Genomic DNA, 26,466 nt, shown 5'->3' with positions numbered 1-26,466 from the left:
GAGGAAGAGAGCAGAATCTCTGCACAGCCTCCAAAACTTACAGGTATAACAGGTCTCCTTGCAGTCTCCTATCAATGTTTTTGTGTATTCATATTTACTAAATAAATTGTACTTAGTAATTGCACAGATGTATCTATTTTAGTTTTTCTAAAAAAGAAAGAATTTGGTGAACATAGGTTATTTCACATTTCCAAATTTTACAAGAATATCTACAACTTAGATACCCACTGGTGCCCTTTGTTGCACTGCCAGTTCTACTGTATGACCAGCTTCATTTTTTCTGATAGGTGATCATCTGGAAATCAGTATGAGCTCCAGCTACATCAGATGTATTTTCCCTGCTTCCCGCCACTACTTGCTCAACTGTTTTTGAAGATTCAGGATCCTGGGAGCAAGGACTGGCCAGAACATCACCAGTATTGTTGCAATGAAGAGGAGATGCCATATCTAGGGGAGGATCAGAAGGCTTGCCCTTAGCAGAGGGAGCAGGCATGGACAAAGGAAGATTCATCATGTAGAACACATTCCCCAGGCGTCGAGACACCTTTAAAGAGACAAGCAATTAAGAATAATTACTTTGCAAAATAATGTCTGTTGAATGTGATGCCCAGTTTAACCTTACATATAACTACTACAGCAGATTATTCACAGGGCTGACAATGGGTGGATGATATCTGAATCAAAAAAGGAACAGCTGTACCAGTTGAACTCCCAACACGTTTCAACACAGGTCTTTATCAAGGGAAAAACTATTAGACTTTTCTGGAGGATTCCCTCTCCCGTACTTCTTCCAAAGAAGTAAGGTAGAGGGAATTCTCCAGAAAAGTCTCTAAGAGACTTTTCCTTGATAAAGACCTGTGTTGAAAAGTGTTGGGAGTTCAACTGGTGCAGCTGTTCCTCTTTTGATTTTGGTTTCCAGCCTTACAGCTGTTTGTTCTGATCCCTATTGGTACTGATGCATGATATCTGAGCCTTCTGGGTCTGGCTGATCACATCATCTCATAGCAGCAAATCTGAGCTTGAGTGGCAATTGAGGATGTCTTCTGTATATTCTTCCCACCACCGTCACCCCAAATCTAGCTGTGGTTTCTGCAGATGTGCTTTGGCACAATTTGTAGGGAGAAAGATAGAGTTGCATCTAGTCCTTTATCCAATGTCTTCCTTAAGTGCTACCACTGACCATGTTCAGAGACATCAGTAGTGTGCCTGATGGATATGGTCAGATAAGGCCAGTGTGGTGTAGTGGCTAGAGTGTTGGACTGGGAGCCGGGAGATCCGGGTTCTAGTCCCCACTCGGCCATGGAAGCTCATTGGGTGACTTTGGGCCAGCCACACACTCTCAGCCCAACCTACCTCACAGGGTTGTTGTTGTGAGGATAAAATGGAGAGGAGGAGGATAATGTAAGCCGCCTTGGGTTCCTTGCAAGAGAAAAAAAGGTGGGATATAAATGCAATAAATAAATAAATAAAGGCTAATAAGAGGAAGTGACAGATAACTGGAGGGACAATAAAAGCTGCACAAAGATTAAGATGAAAAGTAACTTTTAAAAGCAAGACACAGGAGGTTAGTTTAAATCAGGAGATAATAGGAAGAGAGACTGTAGGATGGCTGACCCGAAATCTTAATTGTTTGTATAACCATAAAAGGAATGTGGATTTTTATTCATTTTTTATCATTTAAAAGAGCAGTCAGAGTAATAGAGGCTAGAGGGAGCAATCTTAAATGGTCTGGGAAGGAAATGGAGGAGCTGCTTCTTTCATGTGTATTGACTGCAACTAAGTAAACAAATGTACTTATCTTGGAGTTCTTTTGGGGGGTTTGGAAGGTGGTTCAATCATACAGAGGATATCAATTGAAATCAGAGCACAGTGTATCAGGGTTACTCTGTTGAAGTCTTACAGAGGCAAGCAGATTCTACCCATTTTGGAAATTTTTGGAGAAAAACCTTCTTCCCGAAGCTCTATATAGTGCCAAGATTTGGGGAGGTAAAAAAATTTTTTTTTTCCTCCAAAATAAGCTCCTCAAGGTCATTTTCAGGACCTCACAGGGCTACCTGCAGCATTTTAAGAGTTGAGACCAGTATAAAGGCTGTAGGAGTTAAATTATGTCTGTACCCTTTAACTACTGGAGTAAACTCCTCTTGATGTCTGAAAATAGACCTTAACATTCTTAAGGGGGCAAATGTTTCTCTATCTGACCAGCCAATTTGGGAGCAAAATTTAATCAAAGTGATGCAACCACAATGGTTTCTTTCAGGATTATTATTTTTTGTCCTTAAAGGCACATTTGGCCAAATTGGAATTCAGGTCTTTGATACTTGCACCCAACATGGTATGGACTAAGTGGGTAGTAATAAAGTAGCACCAGGGGTTGCCATTTTCAAATTCTGACATTATTAAGAAGAATATCTTGCTCAAATTAATTACTTTCCACTGAGAAGAACTTGGTCAACACCTTTTTTTGTAAGGGAGCTTTACCTGAGTAACTTGTACATGCTTCTTTAAAATACCCCATTTACATGTCAGTTAGAAACACATTTCTGCCCCAGAAAATTGGTCAAATCTTCCAAAGATGATTTCGTCAGTAAGCAATATGTTTATTGCTCAATCCAAAGATCATTGCAAAAGATACCAACTTAAAATTTAAAATACTATTATGCAATACCAAAAATTACACAAAGTTAAAATAACAAAACTATAAGATACATATCAAGCCTTTACTAAAGTTAAAATAGGGTGGATATGCAACAATAATATAGCATAACCTTTAATATGTCAATCGCCTTACATTCATATCTCTGAATTTTTGTAACACTTTATACCAATCATATCCAAACACTTTGCTCTACATCTAGTGGCTTTGTAACAAATCACAAAGGTGATTTGTTAACAAAGTCAGATGTCTAGACACGTTACTCAAGTCACTAACTAATGCTTTAACATTATCTGAATCTCGTGCTGTTTTTATTGAATCCCATGCTGAGACCTGCTACCCGTAATGATTGCGACCTGATTGCTACAATGACAAGTGATTTTGATTGACCTACTTTTTCCCATAGCAATAATCTGTAAGATATAGTTTCTCTTATTCACCATTTTATGTATTGTATTTTTGCATTTATTTTATGCCCTATGGCAAACAGAAATACAACTGAACTGAACTAATTTTAACTCTGTTTCAACTTTGGCTTTACAAGGTATTGGCTGGGTTCACACAACACGACAACCCACACTCAGGGTTGAGTGTGAGTTTATTTTATTTATTTACAGGTATCCCAGCTTCCTTTGCAGAGGGAATAGAGATCGCTGAGAGGAGCAGAGCAGCAGCAGCATTTTTGGCTGCTTTTGCCGAGCAGTTCTAGTCAATCTCTGTAACCCATGCTGGTGCGACGGACGATACGCTAACCCATCATAGGTAAAATAACCCTTACTGCAGAGTGTGGATTCTGAGGGTGGCATAATCAGGGGAATTAACTCATCATGGGCAGGAGAAATGCACCCCACCCCATGACACGCTAGCCTGTCATGGGTAGCTCAGCTGTTTACCTATCATGGCTTAGCATTATGTCTGAACCCAGCTTCTGTGTTAGATATTCCTAGCCAGAAGAGCTGTTTAGGTGTATAAACACTGTGGGAAGGTTTGAACATATGTCTATTGCTGAAATATCCTTGGATTCTCAAAAGTAACCCAACCTTTGTAGAAGGCCTGTGACTGATTTTAGACAGTAGAATACATTGTGAATTTACAAAGTAACAGCAATATTGTTAGGGGTCAGGCAGACAGTGCAACCTAAAGCTAGGTTTGTGATAAAAGCCATAATGAGAAAGTTAGTGAAAATTAAGAGGGAGCTTCAGCTATTGGGCGGTTAGAAATGAAATAAATAAATAAATAAATAAATAAAACATGCACATTTCCTTCACTCAATATTTTTAATTTCATTGTGTTTGTTCACTATACCTGAGAGCGAATCTTTAATGCAGGTCCAAGTTTTAATCCCATTGTGTCTAAAAGATGTTCTTCTGTGAGTAGTGGTAAGGTTTCCCCATCAATGGCATGATCTTTAAATATCTTATCAAACAAACAAAAAATCACATTGTTGGTTAAAACAACAGTCTTAAACTTTTTCAGACTGTGGCAACAAACAAAAAAGAAGGTAGCAAAAATAGGTTCTACTGAGTTGCGTAGAGCTGAGTAGACTTGAGTAAAATCAAATTACATATTATAGTCCTTTCAAAAATGGGTTAAACATATGGAACTCTTTACTGAACTATATTTTGGAGGTGGACGCTTCTTTGACCCACAACATATGTTTGCCTGTGTGAACCCTGTGAACCCTGGAGAGCCAGACTGAGGGTCAATACCCCTAATTTAGGGCTTAGGATGAAAACTGACACCTGTCCTACCATTTAAGACTTGTAAGGGGCTAAGCAAATACCAAACATGATAAATTCTATCATACTGGTGATGACAGTTGATAATATTATCAATTTTTAGAATAGAAAACACTTTATTACTCATAAGGGTATATTTCTTAGGAGGCCAATCTATTTTGAAAAAAAATATGTATTACGCTTTTAATGCTGTTCTTGCAAAGGACTCCCATTCAAGGGCTTAAATTGGACTACACCTGCTTATCTTGACTAAGGATGCAGCACCAAGTGTTCATAGACCATTCACTGGCCCCGTATAAATATAAATTTAGCTCTTGTTGGCACTACTGAAATTTATTCCATGGTACATATTTCTAAATAATCTTAAAAAAACAATTATAATATAAAATATACAAAAATGTAGAGGCACAATCCAGCCAAAGTTAGGCTCATTAAATCCCATTAAATTAAATGGGAGAGTTAAACAAGTACTCTTCTCTCTCCCAGTGAAATCACTGGGTCATGGGGAACAATCCTCTGCTCTTCTTGGAATGCTAGCTGAGGGGCAGTTGGATGCAGTGGACCTCTTTCTCTGCCACAGAGAGAGAGAGATCCACCTTTGGGGGTCCTCTGTGAACAGCAGTTCAAAGCTCTACCACTGTGGCTTCCCTTCTGGTGCTGCGCTGCTGGCAGTGGGGCGAAAACAGGCAGTTTGGGGACATTGGGGGGCGGGGTGGTGAAGATCCACAGGATGGTATGGCCCCTTGGTCCGTTTGGGGGACACTAAGCCACCAAATGGACCAGGAACCTAAGCTAGCCCAATAACTGGCATGTTAAATTCTGTCCCATTGGAGGCAATTGGGGGGAGGAGGGTAGTGCCCCCCACACACATGTTCCCCTCCATCTCCTGCTGTGGCCGCTGATTGGTGGCAAGGTTCTGGATATAGCAGTGGCTCAACCATGCATCTCCTTCACCCTGAGAAATAGGATTACTCTGCCAAAGACCTTTAATTTTGGCTGAACCCAGTGGAGGCTGGTGGCTTCGAAGTCAGTGGGGCGGTGAATCTGCTCCATGTTTCAGTCAGAACCAGACTGAACTCTAAAGGAGCTATCCGCACCATGGATAGCTCCTTTAGAGTTCCGACTGAAATCCGGAACGGATCTACTGCCCCTCTGACATCAGAGCCACCAGCCTGCACTGGCTGAACCATTCCTGAATTTTTTTAAAAAAACCCATCCCCTTGTGGAATATTAAACCAATGTTAATGCTTATGGTTACCTGTGCATAGTCTGCACACCCTTGAAGGCTGATGATAAAACTGTATACATCTTCAACAGCCCATTTGCGAATATCTCCAGTGGAAGAAATGTCTTCCCCATTCAGAATCAGGTTGGAAGTGGCTACAGGGAGGAAAGAGAAACAGAGGGTTTTGCATTCAGTGACTGACAGGGAAACAATTCCTTAAATTTAATGTGTGCATATGAATTCAATATTATACACTGGGGTCCAAATGCACTGAAGCTGCATGTAACGTAACCCTAGCGCTGCTTTCCTCTCCACAGAATCCTTGGAACAAAGGCAATTTGCAGCAAAGAAAAGGAGGAGTATAATGCTTGTCAACTCTGCTGCTTTTGCCCCTGCCAACTTTCCAGATACTCTCCCCCCTCCCCCACATCATCGCACCTCAGAACTCTAAGGCTGCTTTGAAAAGAAAACATGGCCACTCTGGTTTACTAAACACAGCTTCAAGGCAACATGTAATTTGGCCCTGACAGCACTATGTATTGCAGCAGCTCTTCTATGATTCCATTCATATGGATCTGACCCACAACTGGAGTGGCCACGTGTCCTACTTTACAGAGGACAGTCCTCTCTTTGAAGAGCTGCCAGAGGACAGTCCTTTATTGGAAGCCATCCTCTATTTGAAGGACTGTACCTTGACAGTCCAAAGCCGGTTTAAAGATAGAGAACCCTAAGAAAGGAGAGCTGGCCCTTAACTTTGCCTATTAACAGATGGCACCTGGACAGCACACCGAGCAGGCCCACGGATCACCTTGTCATGGTGATATTAGTGTATTTCTATTTAAATTGCAGTAATAATTATTTGGCAATGGGTAAGTGGCTGGCCTACATAGAAGCTATACTTGGTGCAGAATTTGGATTCCTGAGGAATTTAGCTCAATTTTTAACTAGCAGGTTTCTAGCCCTTGTGTTTATGATACTTGAAAACAGGTTGGCATTGGCTGCCAAAGCTTCTCTTCTCCTGTACCTCCAGTCATAATACCATCCCCTTGCACATCCCTTAACCATATGTCTCCTACTGCCATCACACTGTCAAATAATTGTTTAACTCCTTCAAAGGTGCTCATAATGGGTTTTTAAAAAGCAGAGGGTACTGCAGCTCTGTGTATAGCCAGTGCTAAATGGTACAAAGAGTCTTGTGGAATCTTAGAGACTAAGGGCACAGTCCTGTTGAGATAGTCAGCAGCCTCAGAAGCTGGAGGCTGCCAAGTATCCAATGCAGGGCGGCTGTAGCATGGAGGTGATCCTCATCTCCATGCCCTGGCCGCCCTGCATTTTTGGCATGATGGCCAATTTTGGCTGTCTAGCCATGGTTTGGGGGAGTGGGAGGGAAGGAGGCCATGTGCCGCATAGGAAGCTGTGTAATGCATCTTCCGCAGTCTCCTCCCCTCCCCACCCCCGGGAACACCCCTTTTCCCTGTCGCCACGCTCTGTTTCCGAGCACAGAGTCATAGCCGGTGCAGAGAGAACCATGCTGGCTACAAGGGGGAGGGGAGAGCAGTTACTGGGAACTGCGTTCGGAGCCCTGGCTCCGACCTTGGTTCCCAGAAACTGAAAAATCCTATGGCCCTCTAGACAGTGTCTAGTGGCCATAGGATTGCTCTCTAACAAAATGTATTCTGGCATAAGTTTGGACTATAGCCCATTTCACCAGATCCATAGAGTATTATGGAGAGTTTCAAATATATATGCAGTACTGCCTTGTTGTGGCGAAGGGGCTTGCATAACTCAGTGAAGCCATAAGCTGTGCCGTGCAGGGCCACCCAAGACGGACAGGTCATGGCAGAGAGTTCTGACAAAATGTGGTCCACTGGAGAAGGAAATGGCAACCCACTCCAGTATTCTTGCCAAGAAAACCCCATGGAACGTATCACAAGGCTAAAAGAGATGACGCCGGAAGATGAGCCCCTCAGGTCGGAAGGTGTCCAATATGCTACTGGGGAAGAGCAGAGGGTATTTCCAAGTAGCACCAGAAAGAGTGAAGCGGCTGGGCCAAAGCCGAAAGGACACTCAGCTGTGGATGTGTCTGGTGGTGAAAAGAAAATCCGATGCTGTAAAGAACAATATTGTTTAGGAACCTGGAATGTCAGATCAATGAATCAAGGTAAGCTGGAGGTGGTCAAACATGAGATGGCAAGATTGAACATCGACATCTTGGGAATCAGCGAACTAAAATGGACAGGCATGGGCGAATTTAATTCAGGTGACCATCATATCTACTATTGTGGGCAAGAATCCCTTAGAAGAAATGGAGTAGCACTCATAGTCAACAAAAGGGTGGGAAAAGCAGTATTGGGGTACAATCTTAAAAATGATAGAATGATCTCAGTACGAATCCAAGGCAAACCATTCAACATCACAGTAATTCAACCACTGAGGCCGAAGAAGCTGAGGTTGATGGGTTCTATGAAGACCTACAACACCTTCTAGAACTAACATCAAAAAAAGATGTCCTCTTCATCATAGGGGATTGGAATGCTAAAGTAGGAAGTCAAGAAATCACCGGGATAACAGGCAGGCATGGCCTTGGTGTACAAAATGAAGCAGGACAAAAGCTAATAGAGTTTTGCCAAGAGAACATGCTGATCATAGCAAACACTCTTTTCCAACAGCACAAGAGGCGACTCTACACATGGACGTCACCAGATGGTCAATATCGAAATCAGATTGATTATGTCCTTTGCAGCCAAAGATGGAGAAGCTCCATACAGTCAGTAAAAACAAGACCTGGAGCTGACTGTGGCTCAGATCATGAGCTGCTTCTTGCAAAATTTCGGCTTAAATTGAAGAATGTCGGGAAAACCACTAAACCGTTCAGGTATGACCTAAATCATATCCCTGATGAATATACAGTGGAGGTGAGGAATAGATTTCAGGGATTAGACCTGATAGACAGAGCGCCTGAGGAACTATGGACGGAGGTCCGTAACATTGTTCAGGAGGCAGCAACTCAATCCATCCCAAAGAAAAAGAAATGCAAGAAAGCCAAGTGGCTGTCTGATGAGGCTTTACAAGTAGCTCACGAAAGAAGGGAAGCGAAAAGCAAGGGAGAAAGGGTTCATACCCAACTGAATGCAGAGTTCCAGAGAATAGCAAGGAGAGATAAGAAGGCCTTCTTAAATGAACAATGCAAAGAAATCGAGGAAAACAACAGAATGGGAAAGACTAGAGATCTCTTCAAGAAAATTGGAGATCTCAAGGGAACGTTTTGTGCAAAGACGGGCATGATAAAGGACAAAGAAGGCAGGGACCTAACAGAAGCAGATGAGATTAAGAAGAGGTGGCAAGAATACACAGAAGAACTATACAGGAAAGATCTGAATGTCCCTGATAGCCATGATAGTGCGGTCACTGAACTTGAGCCGGACATCCTAGAGAGTGAAGTCAAGTGGGCCTTAGGAAGCATTAGTAACAACAAAGCTAGCGGAGATGACAGTATTCCAGCCGAGCTATTTAAAATCCTAAAAGATGATGTTGTTAAAGTGCTGCATTCAATATGCCAACAAATCTGGAACACTCAACAGTGGCCACAAGACTGGAAAAGGTCAGTTTACATTCCAATTCCAAAGAAGGGCAACGCCAAAGAGTGTTCAAACTACCGCACAATTGCGCTCATTTCACATGCCAGCAAGGTGATGCTCAAAATCCTACAAGCTAGGCTTCAGCAGTATGCGAACCGAGAACTACCGGAAGTACAAGCTGGGTTTTGAAGAGGCAGAGGAACTAGAGATCAAATCGCCAACATTCGCTGCATCATGGAGAAAGCAAGAGAATTCCAGAAAAACGTCTATTTCTGCTTCATTGACTACACTAAAGCCTTTGATTGTGTGGATCACAACAAACTGTGGCAAATTCTTAAAGTGATGGGAGTACCAGACCACCTTACCTGTCTCCTGAGAAACCTGTACGAGGGTCAAGAAGCAACAGTCAGAACCAGACATGGAACAACTGAGTGGTTCAAAATTGGGAAAGGAGTACGACAAGGCTGCATATTGTCACCCTGCTTATTTAACTTATATGCAGAGTACATCATGAGAAATGCCGGGTTGGATGAATCAGAGGTCGGAATTAAGATTGCTGGGAGAATTATCAACAACCTCCGATATGCAGACGATACCACCCTAATGGCAGAAAGCGAAGAGGATCTCAAGAGCCTCTTGTTGAGGGTGAAAGAGGAGAGTGCAAAAGCTGGTTTGAAACTCAACATTAAAAAAACTAAGATCATGGCATCTGGCCCCATCACTTCCTGGCATATAGAAGGGGAAGAAATGGAAGCAGTGACAGATTTTACTTTCTTGGGCTCCAAGATCACCGCAGACGGTGACTGTAGCCATGAAATTAAAAGACGCTTGCTCCTTGGGAGGAAAGCTATGGCCAACCTAGACAGCATAGTAAGAAGCAGAGACATCACCTTGCCGACAAAAGTCCGTCTAATCAAAGCTATGGTTTTCCCAGTAGTAATGTATGGCTGTGAGAGCTGGACTATAAGGAAGGCTGAGCGCGGAAGAATTGATGCTTTCGAACTGTGGTGCTGGAGAAGACTCTTACGAGTCCCCTGGACTGCAAGGAGGTCAAATCAGTCCATCCTAAAGGAAATCAACCCTGAGTGCTCATTGGAAGGACAGATAATGAAGCTGATGCTCCAATATTTTGGCCACCTAATGCGAAGAGAAAACTCCCTGGAAAAGACCCTGATGCTGGGAAAGACTGAAGGCAAAAGGAGAAGGGGACGGCAGAGGATGAGATGGCTAGATAGCATCACGGATGCAATGAATATGAACTTGAGCACGCTCCGGGAGAGAGCGCAGGACAGGAAGGCCTGGCGTGCTATGGTCCATGGGGTCACGAAGAGTCGGACACGACTGAACGACTGAACAACAACACATATAGTGGTGGTTGTGGTGGTGGTGATGGGGGAAGAATAGTAAATAGTGGGGTCAGAAGGAAAGGAAATGCAAAAAGTGAAATCACATTATTAAGAGTGGTCATTTACAGTGCCGTTGTTGCTGCTAACACAAACATCCTGGCACTAGGTAAGCCAATTAACACATGTAGTGTGAGAAAATTCCTTTATCCCCATTCACGTCTCTGGCAATACAATTATGCATCAGTCTAAACCCAGCAGTCTCTCACTCTAATCTCCTTTTGAACTTGCTCGACAGTGGCCTCTTTAACGTCAGTGACAGTGACATCTTTGTTTTGTTTTTAAAAAGAATCCAAAGTTTTGTGCTTCTCACATAATTGAACAATCAGATCTTAAACCCTTAAACTTACCTGAAGGTAGCAGTGGGTTGCTGGGCATGGAGAAGCCATACGGCAGAGCGGAAAAGGTGAACGCTGACGGATACACATACTTTTCATCAAAGGCCAAGCAAGAGGTGTTGGAATCTTTCTCATTTCTGTTGCTGCAGCTGTTCGCTTCGCTGGGCATTTCGTGGCTGCCTGAGCTTTTTCGCAAGCCATGTTTGCATTCCTTGCCATTTGGGGCAACTGCTGTAGATGGCTCTGTGCAAGCTTTGTTTTGTTCATGGTTGCTCAGTGTCTCAGCTGCTTCTTTTTTGTCCTCTTTGTCCTCGGTGGCGGTGGCGGCAGGGCCCTTGTCCTCGCCTTGGCTCTTGATACCATTGACGTTATAGTCGGCAGCTTTGTGATTCCCAGCTCTTCTGCCCGGCCGACGACCTCGCTCCCTTTGCAGAGTACTGATGGGTGGGTAAGGGCTAGTAGCCATGAGCATGGTGTTGCCGTGAAGTTCATCGAGGGTGGATCGATGGACATATAAGTCATTCGGAAGGTGGCCCTCGAGTATCCTGTGTCTCCCTCGAAAAGCAACTGGGCTAGCAGGGATGCCATGGTAAACAAAAGGGCCTTCCAGCCCTAACAACCCTTTGTGATGAACTTTTTCTATTTCTTTTTGTTGAAAAATGGCACTCATTTCCATCTCCATCCTAGGCAAGGAACATGATATAATCAAAAAGGGATGATCTAAATAGAGATGAAATCTTTAGCCGCCTAGTTCCCTCGCTCCCACAAGCAGAGGTTGAAGCAACTGCAACTTGTTACTTAAGCACTGACTCATGGCTCAGTGGTAGTCCAAACGCTTTGCATGCAGAAGGTCCCAGGTTCAATCCCCAAAGTCTCCAGGTAGGGCTGGGAAAGACCCCTGCCTGAAACTCTGGAAAGCCACTGTCAGTTAGAGTACACCAGGGGTGAAGAACCTTTTCACTCCGAAGGCTGCATTTCCACTTGGACAGCCTTCTGGGGCCACCTGCCAGTGGTGGGTGGGGCCAGAGACAAAAGTGGGCAGAGCCAAAGCCAGACTTCTGCTCTCTCTCACACACACCCTTCACACATATTTTATATATCACACACACACACACCGTGGACAGTGTTGAACTGGACAGATCAATAACTTTACTCTTTATAAGGCAGCTTAATATGTTCATATGGCTTGTGAATTCACCATATGGTAACACAACAATCACATCATCATTTTACCATATGTCATGTCGAGCTCAAAACATTTTGCTGCCTGGGGCAAACGTCAAGACGCCCCTTGTCCCATTCCACATACAGATTCTGGTAGTTAAATCTGATTTCAACATTAGCAACGAGACAGAATCCTCCACCATGCCTGAAGGCAGCAGGATAGCTTTTGTAGTGCAGGCAAGGCCAAGAGGTACACAAAACTCTGTCCTCCAACTGCTCATTGCTGCTCCCTGTCCCTCAGCATGCCTGAGGCACCCCCCCCCCCACTGTACCTAATGGCAGGGCCAGCCCTGCCCTATGTCAAAACTTGGCACTGATTCACATGTGCAATATCCCTGCTTGGTTAGGTGGCTTGACTCTGAAATTAGACCTAGTCTGATATATGAGTAAGTGTCAAAACTGGGTTTCAAATAACCAACCTCATGGGTGTTAACCAAACTATAGGTGTCCACTGCCTTAATTGTCTCTAGTTAGGCAGCAGCGAAGAAAATAAGCATAAAAGTCAAGGCGAGAGCTTCCTTTGGCCTCATTCCTTCAATTTTGAGTTCTAGGACATGTTGCATTCACTTCACCTGGCAATATTTTGTTTGTGAACCAATTCCTGCCTTCTGCTTACAGCTTCCATGGATTCTGGCTGGAGAAAATTATATCCTAAAAAATATTGATAATGGGTTAAAGATTATTAGTTGAATTGTTCTCTCATGTACATGTAGATTAATGCTCTCACGTACATGTGGATTAATGCACAGAAAACACTGAGATATAGCTAACAGCACATTCCTGTGCATGTCTATTGAGAAGTAAGTCCCATTTGGCTCAATGGAGCTTACGTCCAGGAATGTATAGGATTGAGAGACCTATTAGAAATGTATTAGTATTTTATTGGTACTCTTACCCAATCTTACAGAGAAGCATAGCTACAACAGGCGATCACGGTGACTTGTACGAAAAAAATCTCAGTGGCATTTTCTGCAAGGAAAGATCTCTTTTTGCTGAATTTTGGTCACGGTCTCATTCCAACAAATCATTATGGCTTTATCATGTGTGGAGGGTTGTGCCAGTACAACCATCTCTGTCATGTATAAAATATATTTAGGAGAACCCGTGGCACTTCTCTGCCCAATTCTAGGCGGCTCAACAGTTTTCTTACCAATACTGGTATGCTCTGGAGCAGTCCCCCTGTTGAGGGCTGTATTTCTGGGCTTTGCATTGAAGAAATCAACTCTCATCAAAGAATTAATGCCTCTGCCATGTTTCTCATTATATCTGCAGTGATATTGCAGGGAGCATTTTCCCTTGCAAGTTTGCTGGAGAACCAGATTAATATGACATATGGCCACCACAATATTTTACTTGTCAACAAGCCTCGCTGATTCAATAGAACTTACTTCCAAGGGAGTGTGCTTGGCAGTAGTGTAGTGGTAAATTTTGAAGTGCAAATGCTCATTATGGCACTCCCCATAGCCTCAGCCCAAAGGAGAGTCCAAAAATACAGGCAGCTGCATTGATCCATATCACAAAACCAGTTCTAGCATTATAGTTTCCATCAGGAGCAGGTCTTTTGTAAAGCTAACTGGTCTTAATTGCTGATTCAAGACCAAGCCACCCCAAAACAACAATATATTGTTGGTAGGAGAATTAATTTCTGCCCCCCACCCCCGAGCTGTTGTGATTATAGCAGCTAAGCTTAGATAAAACAGGGAAGCCTGAGCGGGGTGGCAGATGACATCATCGACCCTGCTAATCAAGAAGTCCCAGTATTTCAATCCTGGGAGCCCTGGCTAGACATGTTGGAGAAATCCACAACGGAATCAAATAAGTTCAGATTTCTATTAATCTGACCTGTGGATTGCACGGATTCTTCTGATTGTTGTTGTTGTTGTTGTTTTTACTTTCCGGACATTTATGCAAATTTAGTCATAGAAAAATTTGTAATTTTTAAAAAAAAAAAAAACAGCTGAAAAAGCACATTTCCCCCATAGGCTAAAGCATGAAAATGTGCACGGGGGGATTTGCATATTTTTTTTTGGGGGGGGGATTTGCACATTTCTGCAAGTGCGAATTTGTGCAAATTTTGGAAACTGGGAAAAATCCAATTCCATCAATGAGCAGATGACGGAACGAAAGGCACCTGACAATCCACAAGGTGCAGATGGAACAGATTTTTCAAAATCGATACATTTCTAGCCCTGGCTCCACTATGCCACTGCTGCTTGGATTGCGGCCTTTGAAAACAACTCATATTTACAGTATCTGTATTATTTGCAGTAATAAAAAATGATGTAGTTTTTCCTCCTGGTGGACATTTTGAAAGTTATTGTGTAGATTTATTTAGTGGGGCACACCCATCATCAGATTCCACACACAAGTCTTGCTCACACAGCTTTTCTGTGCATACAAGAAGCTACTTTGTGACATAGAGAATGAATCCTATTTGAAAAACGTTGGAGGGCATCTAAATGTTTGCTAAGAGGGAGATAAGATTTATAATTTATGTTGTGCCTAAGATAAGGAAAAAGCACATGTACATTCTGGAATCTGCCTGTGGCTAGTGAAGAATTTCTAGCATGTGTCCGATGGAGATTTGACTGCTTCTCAGTGATGCAGATTTAAGATTACTGCTAACCTGACTGCTGCGTCCCCCCTACTGTGTCGTAAAGAATAAGGTATGTACAGTATCCCTACCTATAGATGGCAGTATAGCCTTTTTGTCATGACTTTCATATATGAGCCAACTACGTGGGGATGGAAGAGAAATTCGTTCAGTCAGAATTTTTATATGAATGTACCCGATGGTGTGCACGAAAAGCATGCACAGAAATGCATATATTAGGGAAAGTATATGCAAAAATGTATTATATCAGGGAAAAATGGCTTACAAGAAGTGTTCATGCTAGGAAATTATGTACAAAAATGTGTATATTTGGGGAAAATACACATGCAAATGTATATGTATTTTCATGCTGCCTTTTCTTGTGCCCGGTTCACAAACTGCTGTGGAAACGGGCTGAAATGAACATATGATCAGGGAAACGCGAAAGTGAAATTAACAGATTCACCCATCCCTACTACATGGGTGCTCATGGCATGTGTTGGTTGTTGGTGTGTAGTGGGTGCGTCCTTGACATATCTGCCACAGTGGCGGCTGGTGACTCCAGTTCCAGAGGGGTTGTGATTTATTTATTTATTTATTTAATTTATTAATCACCCATCTGGCTGGTCACCCAGCCACTCAAGGCGATGTACAATAATAGAAACAGTTTAAAACCATACAATTCTACATTAAAACATCATATTTCTAAAAATACCCTAACCCACCCCAAATGACTGCATGAACAACCACATTTTTAATGTGTGGCGGAAGCTCATTAAAGAGGAGGCATGGTGGAGTTCCCTAGACAGGGAGTTCCACAGAGTAGGGGCCACCACAGAGAAGGCCTTCTCCCTCATCCTCTCCAGTCTATCTGTCCTGGCTGATGGGACAGAGAAAAGGCCATCCGAGGCTGATGTTGTTAAGTGGCTTGTCTGGTGTTGCTGGAGGTGCTCCTTAAGATAGGCTGGGCCGGAACCATATAGGGTTTTAAAGGTCAAAACCAACACCTTGAATTTGGCCTGGAAAATAACTGGTATCCCGTGCAACTCCTTCAGCACTGGAGTGATGTGATCTCGCCGGCGGCTGCCTTTAATCAGGCGAGCTGCCGCGTTCTGTACCAGCTGCAGCTTCCGAACAGTCTTCAAGGGTAACCCCACATAGAACGCATTACAGTAGTCTAGACGAGAGGAGACCAGGGCATGGACTACCGATGGGAGCAGATGGTCGGGAAGGTAGGGACACAGCTGCCGTATCAGATGGAGTTGGTACAGCACTGTCCAGCTCACAGCTGACACCTGAGCCTCCATGGACAGCTGGGAGTCTAAAATGACCCCCAGGCTATGGACCTGGTCTTTCAAGGGTAGCCGTACCCCATTCAACACCAGGTCAACATCCTCCAACCTCCTCTTGTCTCCCACCAAAAGTACCTCGGTCTTGTCAGGGTTCAACTTCAGCTTATTCCTCCCCATCCTTATCCCTAGCCACTCACTGTCTCCAGACATTTGGACAGGGATTCTACGGCCAACCTTGGTGAAGATTTGAACGAGTGGTAGAGTTGCGTGTCATCCACATATTGATGACACCATACCCCAAACCTCCTGATGATAGCCCCAGCGGCTTCACATAGATGTTAAATAGCATTGGGGAGAGAATGGAACCCTGTGCCACCCCACAAGTGAGCGACCGCAGGTCTGAAATCTCCTCTCCCAGTGCTACCCTCTGGTACCTACTGGAAAGGAAGGACTGGAACCACCGCAATACAGTGTCTCCAATGCCAAACCCCTCCAGGCAGTCCAGGAGGATACCGTGGTGAACGGTATCAACAGCCGCTGAGAGGTCGAGGAGAACAAGGAAGGAGCATTCGCCCCTTCCTTGATTCCATTCTGGGTTTTAGTTACCACCAGCCAAAACTCTAAAGGTGCTCTCCAAGGTTCTGAACCTTATCCCCAAGATGTGTTCAGCACCTTGGATAGTACTTTAGGGTGTTGCCTGGTTGTAACTAAAATCCAGAATGGAACTACAGCCCCCCCAGAACTGGAGTCACCAGCTGCCACTAGTCTGCTGATGGTATCTACAACAAAATGTTGCAGTATGGAGTGCTCCTGTTTACTGTCCAGTCATTAAGCCATTCCCTCCCCCAGGATATTCCATTCTCCCTCCCGCATGGGTTTCCATTTTACCCCACTAACACTCAAGTCAGCATTCTGTAGCTACTGAGCATGCTCAGTCCTCATTGGGCTGTTTTGGAGCCTCAACACCACCACCACACACCGGCAACACCTTAGGCTTTTTTTCTAAACATTTTTTGTACTTCTGCAAACCTGGAGGCTCCACCAAGCCTGCTGATACCTGCCTCATGTGGATGGCCAGTACTGTTTTGGCTATATAAGTATTGGCAGTCACTCCTGAACATCAGAAAAAGAATGATTTGGTTGGTACAGTACTGCCTGTCTCGGTTAGGAATTGGATTTTGTAACTAGGCTGCAATCCTAAACACTTAATGGAGAGTAAATCTCACTGAATGCTTTGGGACTTACCTCTGAGTAAACATGCTTAGGATTGCTCTGTACAAGTTATTTCAAAACGTTTTTGATAGGGCATTCCATGCAGTTTGATAGACTGCATTGAAGTGGCATATTCATATGACTTCTCATGCTGATTGTCTAAGTGCACAGTCCTATGCATGTTTAGACAGAAAAAAGTCCTACAGCTCCCAGCATTCTCCAGCCAGCCATGCTGACCCTGAGGACCAGGAGGAGGACCAAGGACTGGGAGGAAGCCTCTGGACCACATGACATCCCAACCAGCCTCTGACGCAGTAAATCCAAGATTTGCCTCCCATGCCATTTTCATATAAATGATAGTTCTGAAGCAAAAAGAATACTGCCTTTGTTTTTAGATGAATTACACATGCTTTGTAGCAGCAGCATCTTAGAATAGGCATTCCCCACACCATGTCTTTTATCACCTTGTAAGACACATTGCAAAGGCAGTGGGCCTTGAAAGGCAGGTTAAATTTTAAAAAATCTTTTAAACAAATAATAACTTCCCTCCTGTGTAGAGAAGAGAGGATGCTTGTTTTACAAAGGTGCTCACCATCTGCAGTTTTTTTTTTTAAATAAAGTATCTGTATGGTTTAAAATTAAACCATGAATCTGTTTAATCAATGTTTAATGTTGATCAAAAACGATGGATTGCTTAATCAATTAAAAGTTGAACCTTAATCATCAGGCAACCCAGACTTGTGTTTTTTTCAAAGCAGTTGGATTACATGAGCTTGGATTAGCCATGCAGGCATTTGTGTGTGTAGGCTCAGGTTCATGTTAATGGGATTTTTTGTGTAGTGGGGAAGAATAAATGAGCTCAAACCTTGTTGTTATGCCCTGCCTGCCTTGTGTACATTCTATATATGATGGAGCTATGTGTGACCATCCCCTAGTCAGTCAATAGCACACTGCTTTATAACTTGGAATACATTTAGATATATTCATTACTTTTATTAGCTTTATTAGAAGAAACTAGTAGTAAGCATTCATGTTTCACACTGCTGCTGTCCAAATAGTTTTCATAGTGTCCCTTACCTGGCCCTTGGTAAACATGATTGGATAATACATTTGGCATGTTGGCATGTTGTGGGGCTGAAGGGACAAGGTGAGAAGCTATGTGGATCTGCCTGGGGTCAGCTGGTGCCAACATCTCAGTCGAAGGTAACAAATCTCTAGGATGGTAGACAAGCATCTAGTTAAGGCATGCAAAATGTGGGTCAGTCCCATCTGTAAAGTGTGCAATTTTGGCATAGAAAGGTTATTTCTAGGAAAAATCCCTGGACACCATTTAGCAAAATAGACCAGAGAGCCTGCGACTACTGTCAGGGCCCTCAGCCCTTGGGCCTTCCAATGTGAAGCAGAAAATTCTGATGAGGATGAAGCACAGGCTACTTCCTTGGAGGGAGGTCAGTCAGTGCCTTACTCAGAGCCCTCCCAGCCAGAGGACATAGCCCTGCCTCTGGCTCACAGGATGAGTCCCCGGAAGAACTCCCATATTCCCAGCTTTGCAGAAGTCTCAGGCTACAAAATCAGGCAAGGGCCTTTAACAATCCAGTCAGCAGCTCCAGAAGGCACGGAGCTGACCACATTATAGATTTTCTCAGCCTACATCAGCTTCAGCTGGCTTTAGCTCCCTGATGGGGCAACATCCTCCTATTGACCTAGTAGGACAGAGATCCCAGCAGCAGGACCCACTGGGAGCTATCCAAAGTCCTACATTCTTCATGCCTTGATCTGCCTTCCTTCCTTGCTGTTGCTACCACCTTCCCTGCAAGGGACCATAGAACAAGACAACTACTTGATATCCAGAGCCCTGGAATACAGCTGCAGATAGACAGGCATGCCAAAACACTGACCCACTGATGAGTAGACTAGGTGCAGGTGGGCCAAGCAAAGGAAAAAAAAGAGCAACCAAGGAAAACAGTCAAGGAAACAAGAGCAGGGAAGGACTGTAGCTCAGTGGTAGAGCAAATGCTTTGCACACAGAAGGTCCCAGGTTCAATCCCCAGGGTCTTCAGGTAGAGGGGCTGGGAGAGAATCCTGCCTGAAACCCTGGAGTGCTGCTGTCAGTCAATGTTGACAGAACTGGGCTAGACGGACCAATGATCTGATTCAGTATAAAGCAGTTTCCTATGTTCCTAAGGGCCAGGAGAGCTTCAACCACTTTTAGAGCTGCCAGTCAAAATCTTATATGTTGCTTTATTGCTAAACCCAAATGGCAACTGTTGTGGATAATGAACAAGCCCATTCTAGAGCTGATTTAAAAAGCTGATTTCTGTAAGTATAGCAGGCTCACATTTTTAAGGCACTGCTTGTAAAGGGCAAATTCTGTAACAACTATGTGAAAACAGCCACTGGTGATGGCTTTCAATGTAAACAGAGCCCTTGGAGGTCATTGCTGAATATGCAGCAGATCAAAGGAGAAAAGAGAGGGGAAGAACAGGTGATAGCTTTTTAGTGGTGGCTCTTCATCTATGGAACTCTCTCCCTGGAGAGATACATTTAGCTTCTTTTTTGTTTTCTTTTAGAAGACATTTTTGTTTCAGCCTTATTATTATTATTATTATTATTATTATTATTATTATTAATGTCTGTCCTGCCTTTTCCCGTATTTCAAGGAACCCAAGATGGCTTACATGGTGTTTGTCTCCATTTCATCCTCACAAAAACCCTGTGAGGTTGCTTTAGGCTGAGAGTCAGTGACTGGCTCAAAGTCACCCAGTGAGCATCATGGATAAGTAGGGATTAGAACCCTGATCTCCCAAGTCCCAGTCCAACACTCTAACCACTAGACCACACTGGCTCTCTTTTGATTTGGATGGGGTTTTAGTTACTGCTCTTACTTAAATTTTTGATATATTTTGTGATTGGTTTAGGCCAGTCTTCCCCAACCTAGTGCACTCCAGATGTTTTGGACTTCAATTCCCATCAACACCCGCCAGTATGGCCAATGGTCAGGAATGCTGGGAGCTGTCATCCAAAACATCTGGAGGGCATCATGTTTATTTATTTATTACATTATCCCACCTTTTTGCTTCCTTAGGGAACCCAAGGCAGCGTACATAATCCTCCTCCTCTCATTTTATCCTCACAGCAACAACCCTGTGAGGTAGGTTGGGCTGAGAGTCTGTGACTGGCCCAAAGTCACCCAGTGAGCTTCATGGCTGAGTGGGGACTAGAACCTGGGTCTCCCGACTCTTAGTCCAACACTCTAGCTACTCCACCACACCAGGGAAGTCTGAGTTACACAGTCATTTTTCTTGCAGCAAACTGTTAATTATTTCTGTGGTTGCTTCTCTCACTGCTTCTAACGTGTGACTTTATAAAGACAAGGGAATATGCATACATGGAGCTATGGTGTGGGAATGGCAATATGTACATCTTGTTTCCCAGAAAGTGGCCCAGAAAACACATGTCTTCCTTACCCAATGGATGTGTCCATTATTTATTATTACCATGACTTTCCCTCTTGTCTCTGAGATGCCCAGGGAGGCTAACATGGTCATGAAAGTTTAAAACAATTGCTTATAATAATTAAAAAAATAAAACATGGACAAGAACAGCAGATAAAGGCCACTATTTTACATAGTTGTGGGGATTATCCTTCTGATGTTACACTTGCAAACACAGGCAAAAAGAATAAAGAAAATACTGGACATGGGCCAGATAGAGGGAGAGATCAACATCAATAATTTCTCCTCTTTTCTGGTTCCAAATATCAACATTTTGTTGTAGTCTTAGTCCCTGGATATTTATCTGGTAGCTCTTTTGAGCAGTATGACAGTTGGAGAAGGATATCTTTTGCCTGCATGCTTAATATGTAGACAGAAGTTGTTTTTTTAGGTAGAGAAATACCTTTCCATAAACCGAGGCTCAAACTGAGAGGGAATCGCCTGGATTCTCTGCTGCCCTGCTCCCATTAGTTGTGGATTTACTGCCATCATCTGGTTTCTCATGATCATCTCTTGTTGCTGTCGCAGTTCTAACAGAAATCATATAATATCTTTGTGTAAATATAGATGTGCCAGTTGCATCTGTTCCTGGAGAAGACACATCTGACCACAGTGACATGTGCCTTAGTCACTTCCCATTTAGACTACTGCAAGGTACTCTATGTGGGGCTGCCCTTGAACAGTGTTCAGAAACTGCAGCTGCTGCGAAAAGCTGCAGCCAGTTTCCTTTCTGGTATGCACATTATAGACCATGTTGTACTGGCCCTGCATCAGTTCCACTGGCTTCCAATTGTTTCTGGGCACAATTTAAGGTGCTGGTTCTTATCTATAAAGCAGGAGAGGCTGGTCGATCCAATTTCGGTGGGGCAGAGTTTCCATTCTGGATTTTAGTTACAACCAGCCGGAAGTCTAAAGGAACTATCCAAGGTGCTGAACCCTATCCCCAAAATAGGACCAACAACTTGTATAGCTCCTTTGGACTTTTGGCTGGTTGTAACGAAAACTCAGATTGGAATCTTCACACACACACACCCCAAATTGGATCCACCACCCTCCCCTGTTATAAAGCCCCCAAACAGTTTGGGGCCAGAATATCTGAAAGGCTACCTCTTCCCATATGAAATCGCCCATAGCTTACAATCTTTTTCTGAGACCCTGTTGGATATGTCACCACCAAAAGAGGTTAGGTTGGTGGGAATATGGGATGGCCTTTTTCTGTGGCAGTAATTATGGGACCTCCCTCTGTAAAGAGGTTAGATTAGCCCCGTCATGGTGGGCAGTAAAGACATTTCTGTTCTGCTCAGCATTGGTTGGTTTTTAAAGATTGGTAGCTGGTTTCATTCTTTTGAAGGATTTTTAGTGCTCTGTTCTTAATCTTTCTCATTGTTTAAATTGTTTTAACGTTTGCTCTGCCTATAAATGTTTAAATAAATAAACAAAGATAAATAACATCTAAACAGAATCTCCACCCCCTTATTCGAAGTTTCTAAGGATTCCATTGATAAATAATTTCTCAAACATTACTTTATACATGCCTCCTTGTCCAATAGAAAATGGGATTACAAAATATTCAGCTGCTATGTAAATGATATATTTCACTGTATTAATTGCAATCACTAAAAGTATCTGCAAGCTTTTGTTATACAGAACTGTCTGTATTAGATTTTTATTGTTTAACACATATCAATTTCATTCTACATATGTGTGTGTGTGCGTGTATATATATATATATATATATATATCATGCATGCACATGCACACACTACACATATAATTTAAAAACAATGTCTATTTATAATTAAAAGTACAGAACTGTTAACCAGGTGGAATGGGTTGGTAGCCATTTATCCCAATACTACCTAGTCCAAACTTCCCCCACTGTCGGCCTTTATTCCATCTTACCACCTGTTGTGATACCACTTGCTAACCGGTATAAATGCTTGTCTTCCAAGGTTCCTTGTTCTCCAAGGACTGACATCTTTCTCATGTGATCTTGAGGAATCATGCTAAGGAGTGATGCAGCTGGTTTTTTTCACTGGTTATCGGTGAAATTGGTATGATCCGAAAGAGAAATAAAGAGAAACCAGGAGTCAAATAATTTATAATGGAACAAATGCAGTATAAATAGCAATGAAAAAATCCGTATGAAAATTCATATTGTGTGTGTCTGTGTGTGCGCGTGCATTTCCCCTAATGTACATATTTCTGTGCACGTTTTAAAATGTACGCATTTCCCCCAAGTACTTTACTTGGCTGAAATGCCATTTTGTGTGCACTTTTCTCAAATATACACATTTTGTGTGTGCACTTTCCAAGACTTTTCCTGGATTTCAGAATGCAATTCTGTGTCAGTTCACTGAAAGGTTTAGGAGATGCAATTTGGGTAAATCCATAAAATAAACTCAAATTTCTCACTGGTCCCTAATCTTGACCCAAATTGCAATTAGCTTGAGCCATTAAGCCTTACTAACCTTAACCATTACTTAACCGTTCACGATTCTTTTAAACAGCTAACACTGAGCTCTACAGCATTTCAGTCTGTACATATGCAAGAACATCATGGATTGGCTTATATCGAGACTAGACCACTGGGACATTTTGCTCTGTTTTGACTTTCTAAGTGTGTGGGCAGGGATCTTTCCCAGTCCTGCCCTCTGAGGTCCTTTTCACTACAGATGACAGGTACTGAACATGGAACCATCTGTATGCAACATAGGTGCTCTCCCCTCTGAGCAACAGTCCCACCCATCAGGATTATGAAATAGCTAAGACCTTTGAAGCTGGGCAGATATAAAAGCATATGCACCAGCTGTCAGGGGCTGCCTTCATGTATAACTCTTCACTATTCTGCAAATCCTGGCTGTACAGCACATTATAGGGATGAAGACAAGTTAATCTCTACTTTTAGGGTTTTACCCTCAACAAACCCTTCTTGGCAGCAGGCAGAACCACTCACCCAGTGCTAATTCTGTCTTGGTGTCTTAAGCAAGGGGTGGAAGGGCAGAATATTTATGGGCTAGAAGAACTTGCATGCACTTAATCATGTAATGGGAGCCTGTGTGTGCATCTGTGTGTCTCTCTCTGTGTGTCCATCCATTACATGCTATGAAAGAGCTGAAGAAAAAAAATCTTTTTAAAAAAGCTAATCTTAACGCCCAGTGATATAACATGTTCACCTGTAGAAAGATGTTTATTCACGTCCCTTCAATTCACACCCAATGTTATTATTTTGAATACAACTCAAGTCCACCTCCGAAAGCTCACTTATGAAATCTTTAGGGTGCAATCCTATGTATGTTTGGACAGAAAAAACTACACCTCCCAGCATTCCCCATGCTGGCTGGGGTATGCTGGGAGTTGTAGGACTTTTTTCTGCCTAAACATGCATAGGATTGCACCTTTAGAGAAGTTGCCATAGTTGCACTTCAATACTTGGTGGCTCCAGTTAAAGATCTCAAGTAGCAAAGCACAGCAGTTTTTCCCTTGTGCCACTCTGGCTTGGTGCCCTCCAGATGTGTTAGACTGGAGTTCCCATTATCCCCAGCCAGCATAGCAGTTTCAATCAAAAACATCTGGAGGGCACTAGGTTGGTGAAGGTTAGTCTATGGTAAAGATAGATAAAATATAAAAACAGAGCTCACCATGGGTCCATGAGTCCAGCTTTGCAATTGAAATGAGGTCCTAACTACTTGTTACTTTAAATGCATCCCTTGCACAATGCAATCCTTTGGGGGGGGGGGGAAAGGGTTTGTTTGTTTTTAATTAAAATGAAGCTTGGGTGTGTGTGAGATACAGATCAGGACTATAACAGCAGGGAGGGAGATTTAACCTTTCCCTCCTCAACCACAATCCTGAAAATAATGCCCTCTCCATGTGAAAAATAGTGCCAGTAATAAGAACCCTCCCCCTGGTGCCAAAGGGTTTTTTTTTTAACCATTGTCATTTGTGTGTGTGTGTGGGGGGGGCATTTCACTCCCAAAAATGTGGCAGGGAGGGAAGGGTGAAAAATCTGGAGCGGGATGGCTGTGCTCGATTTAATGTATGTTTTTAAGTTGACATCACTTCAAGCAACACGTTTAAAGTAATGTGTATTTACACTCTGGTATACCTCATGAGCTCATTGGAAGGCCAGATATTGAAGCTCAAATATTTTTTGCCACCTAATGCAAAGAGAAAAGTCACTGGAAAAGACTCTGATGCTGGGAAAGATTGAAGGCAAAAGGAGAAGGTAAATCCATAAAATAAACTCAAAATAAACAGCAGAGAATGAGATGGCTAGATAGCATCACCGATGCGATGAATATGAACTTGAGCACGCTCCGGGAGAGAGCGGAGGACAGGAAGGCCTGGCGTGCTATGGTCCATGGGGTCACGAAGAGTCAGACACGACTGAACGACTGAACAACAACATACCTCATGAACTGAACACACTGGCTCAGACATCAGTTCCCCTTCCTTGCTAGTACGCTTCAAGTGGGTTACCCACCTTTTTATTTTTCAAAAGCTGTGCTTGAATATTTATCTGTTCATTCATTGGCCATATTAAGATTTTTTTTTTTATTTTTTTTTTCTAAAGTGCAAAATTGCTTGGTAGAGGTGTGCGGGGGGGGGGGTATTTCTTGTTGACAACATAGAGTCCAGTTAATCAGTGGCATGCGCAGCCAACTTCTACTTCAAACATGTGGAATTCAACTCTGAAAAGTACATTTGAACTGAGTCCAGTGTGGGCACTTCCAGAACAGGCGCAGTGTGCTAGAAGTGTTGTGTCTGTCTTTGGCCTATGGTAGTTCCTTATATTTTCCTTGTTCCTGTTCTCTTCGATTACTATTTTCCCATACTGTTTAGTATGTTTAAGCATGTAGTATTAAGAGAAGGATGCAAAAGCACAATAATATTGATCTTCTTAAGAACAGCCATGCTGTTCCAGACCAAAAGCCTATCTAGCCCAGCATTCTGTTCCCACAGTGGCCAACCAGATACCTCAATAGGGAGCCCACAAGCAGGACATGAGTGCAATAGCTTCCTCCCACTTGTGTTCCCAAGCAATTGCTATTGCATACTGCCCCTGATATGGAGGTAATATATAGCCATCATGACTAGTAGCCATTGTTAGCCTTCTCCTCTATGAATTTGTCTAATCCCCTTTTAAAGCCATCCTAGTTGGTGGCCAGTATTATATCTTGTGGCAGTGAATTCCATCATTTAACTATGTGCTGTGTGAAGAACTATTTCCTTTGATCTGTCCGGAATCTCCCATCACTCACCTTCATGGGATAATGCTGGGTTCAAGTATTATGAAAGAGGGAGAAAAATGTCTCCCTATCCACTTTCTCCACACCATGCATAATTTTGTACACCTCTATCACATCCCCCCCTTTCTTGACTTTTTTCTAAGCTAAACAGTCCCAGATGTAACCTTTCCTCATAGGAGAGTTGCTTCAGTCCCTTAATCATTTTGGTTGCCCTTTTCTGCACCTTTTCCAGCACTACAATATTCTCTTTGAGGTGTGATGACCAGTGGCGTAGTGGTGAATTTTGAAGTGCAGATGCTCATCATGGCGGTCCCTGTAGCCACAGCCAAAAGGAGAGTCCAAAAATGCAGGCAGCTGTGTTGATCCATATTAACAGACCAGTTCTAGCAGTTTTCATCTCCACCAGAAATTATTTGTTTTGTAAAACGAATGGGGCTTAATTGCCTATGCAAAACCAAGCCAC

General features: G+C 43.0%; 1 protein-coding gene across 1 annotated transcript; it reads right to left on the bottom strand.

The window, feature by feature from the left end:
* Positions 1-271: 271 nt before the first annotated feature.
* Positions 272-22,756, bottom strand: SAMD7 (sterile alpha motif domain containing 7). The gene is made up of 8 exons (XM_084845703.1): positions 22,654-22,756; positions 21,155-21,281; positions 18,335-18,471; positions 12,733-12,811; positions 10,949-11,619; positions 5,651-5,772; positions 3,959-4,069; positions 272-544 (listed from the first exon to the last, which is right to left on the bottom strand). The coding sequence occupies exons 1-8, from the start codon at positions 22,754-22,756 to the stop codon at positions 272-274; spliced, it is 1,623 nt and encodes a 540-aa protein (XP_084701829.1).
* Positions 22,757-26,466: the final 3,710 nt, after the last annotated feature.

This window comes from Heloderma suspectum, chromosome 3 (assembly GCF_057233095.1).
Source record: "Heloderma suspectum isolate Gila_16-S chromosome 3, 16-S_ref, whole genome shotgun sequence".
NCBI lineage: Eukaryota > Metazoa > Chordata > Lepidosauria > Squamata > Helodermatidae > Heloderma > Heloderma suspectum.
Note: the sequence above shows the minus strand (reverse complement) of the source record. Positions and strands in the feature narration are given on the sequence as shown.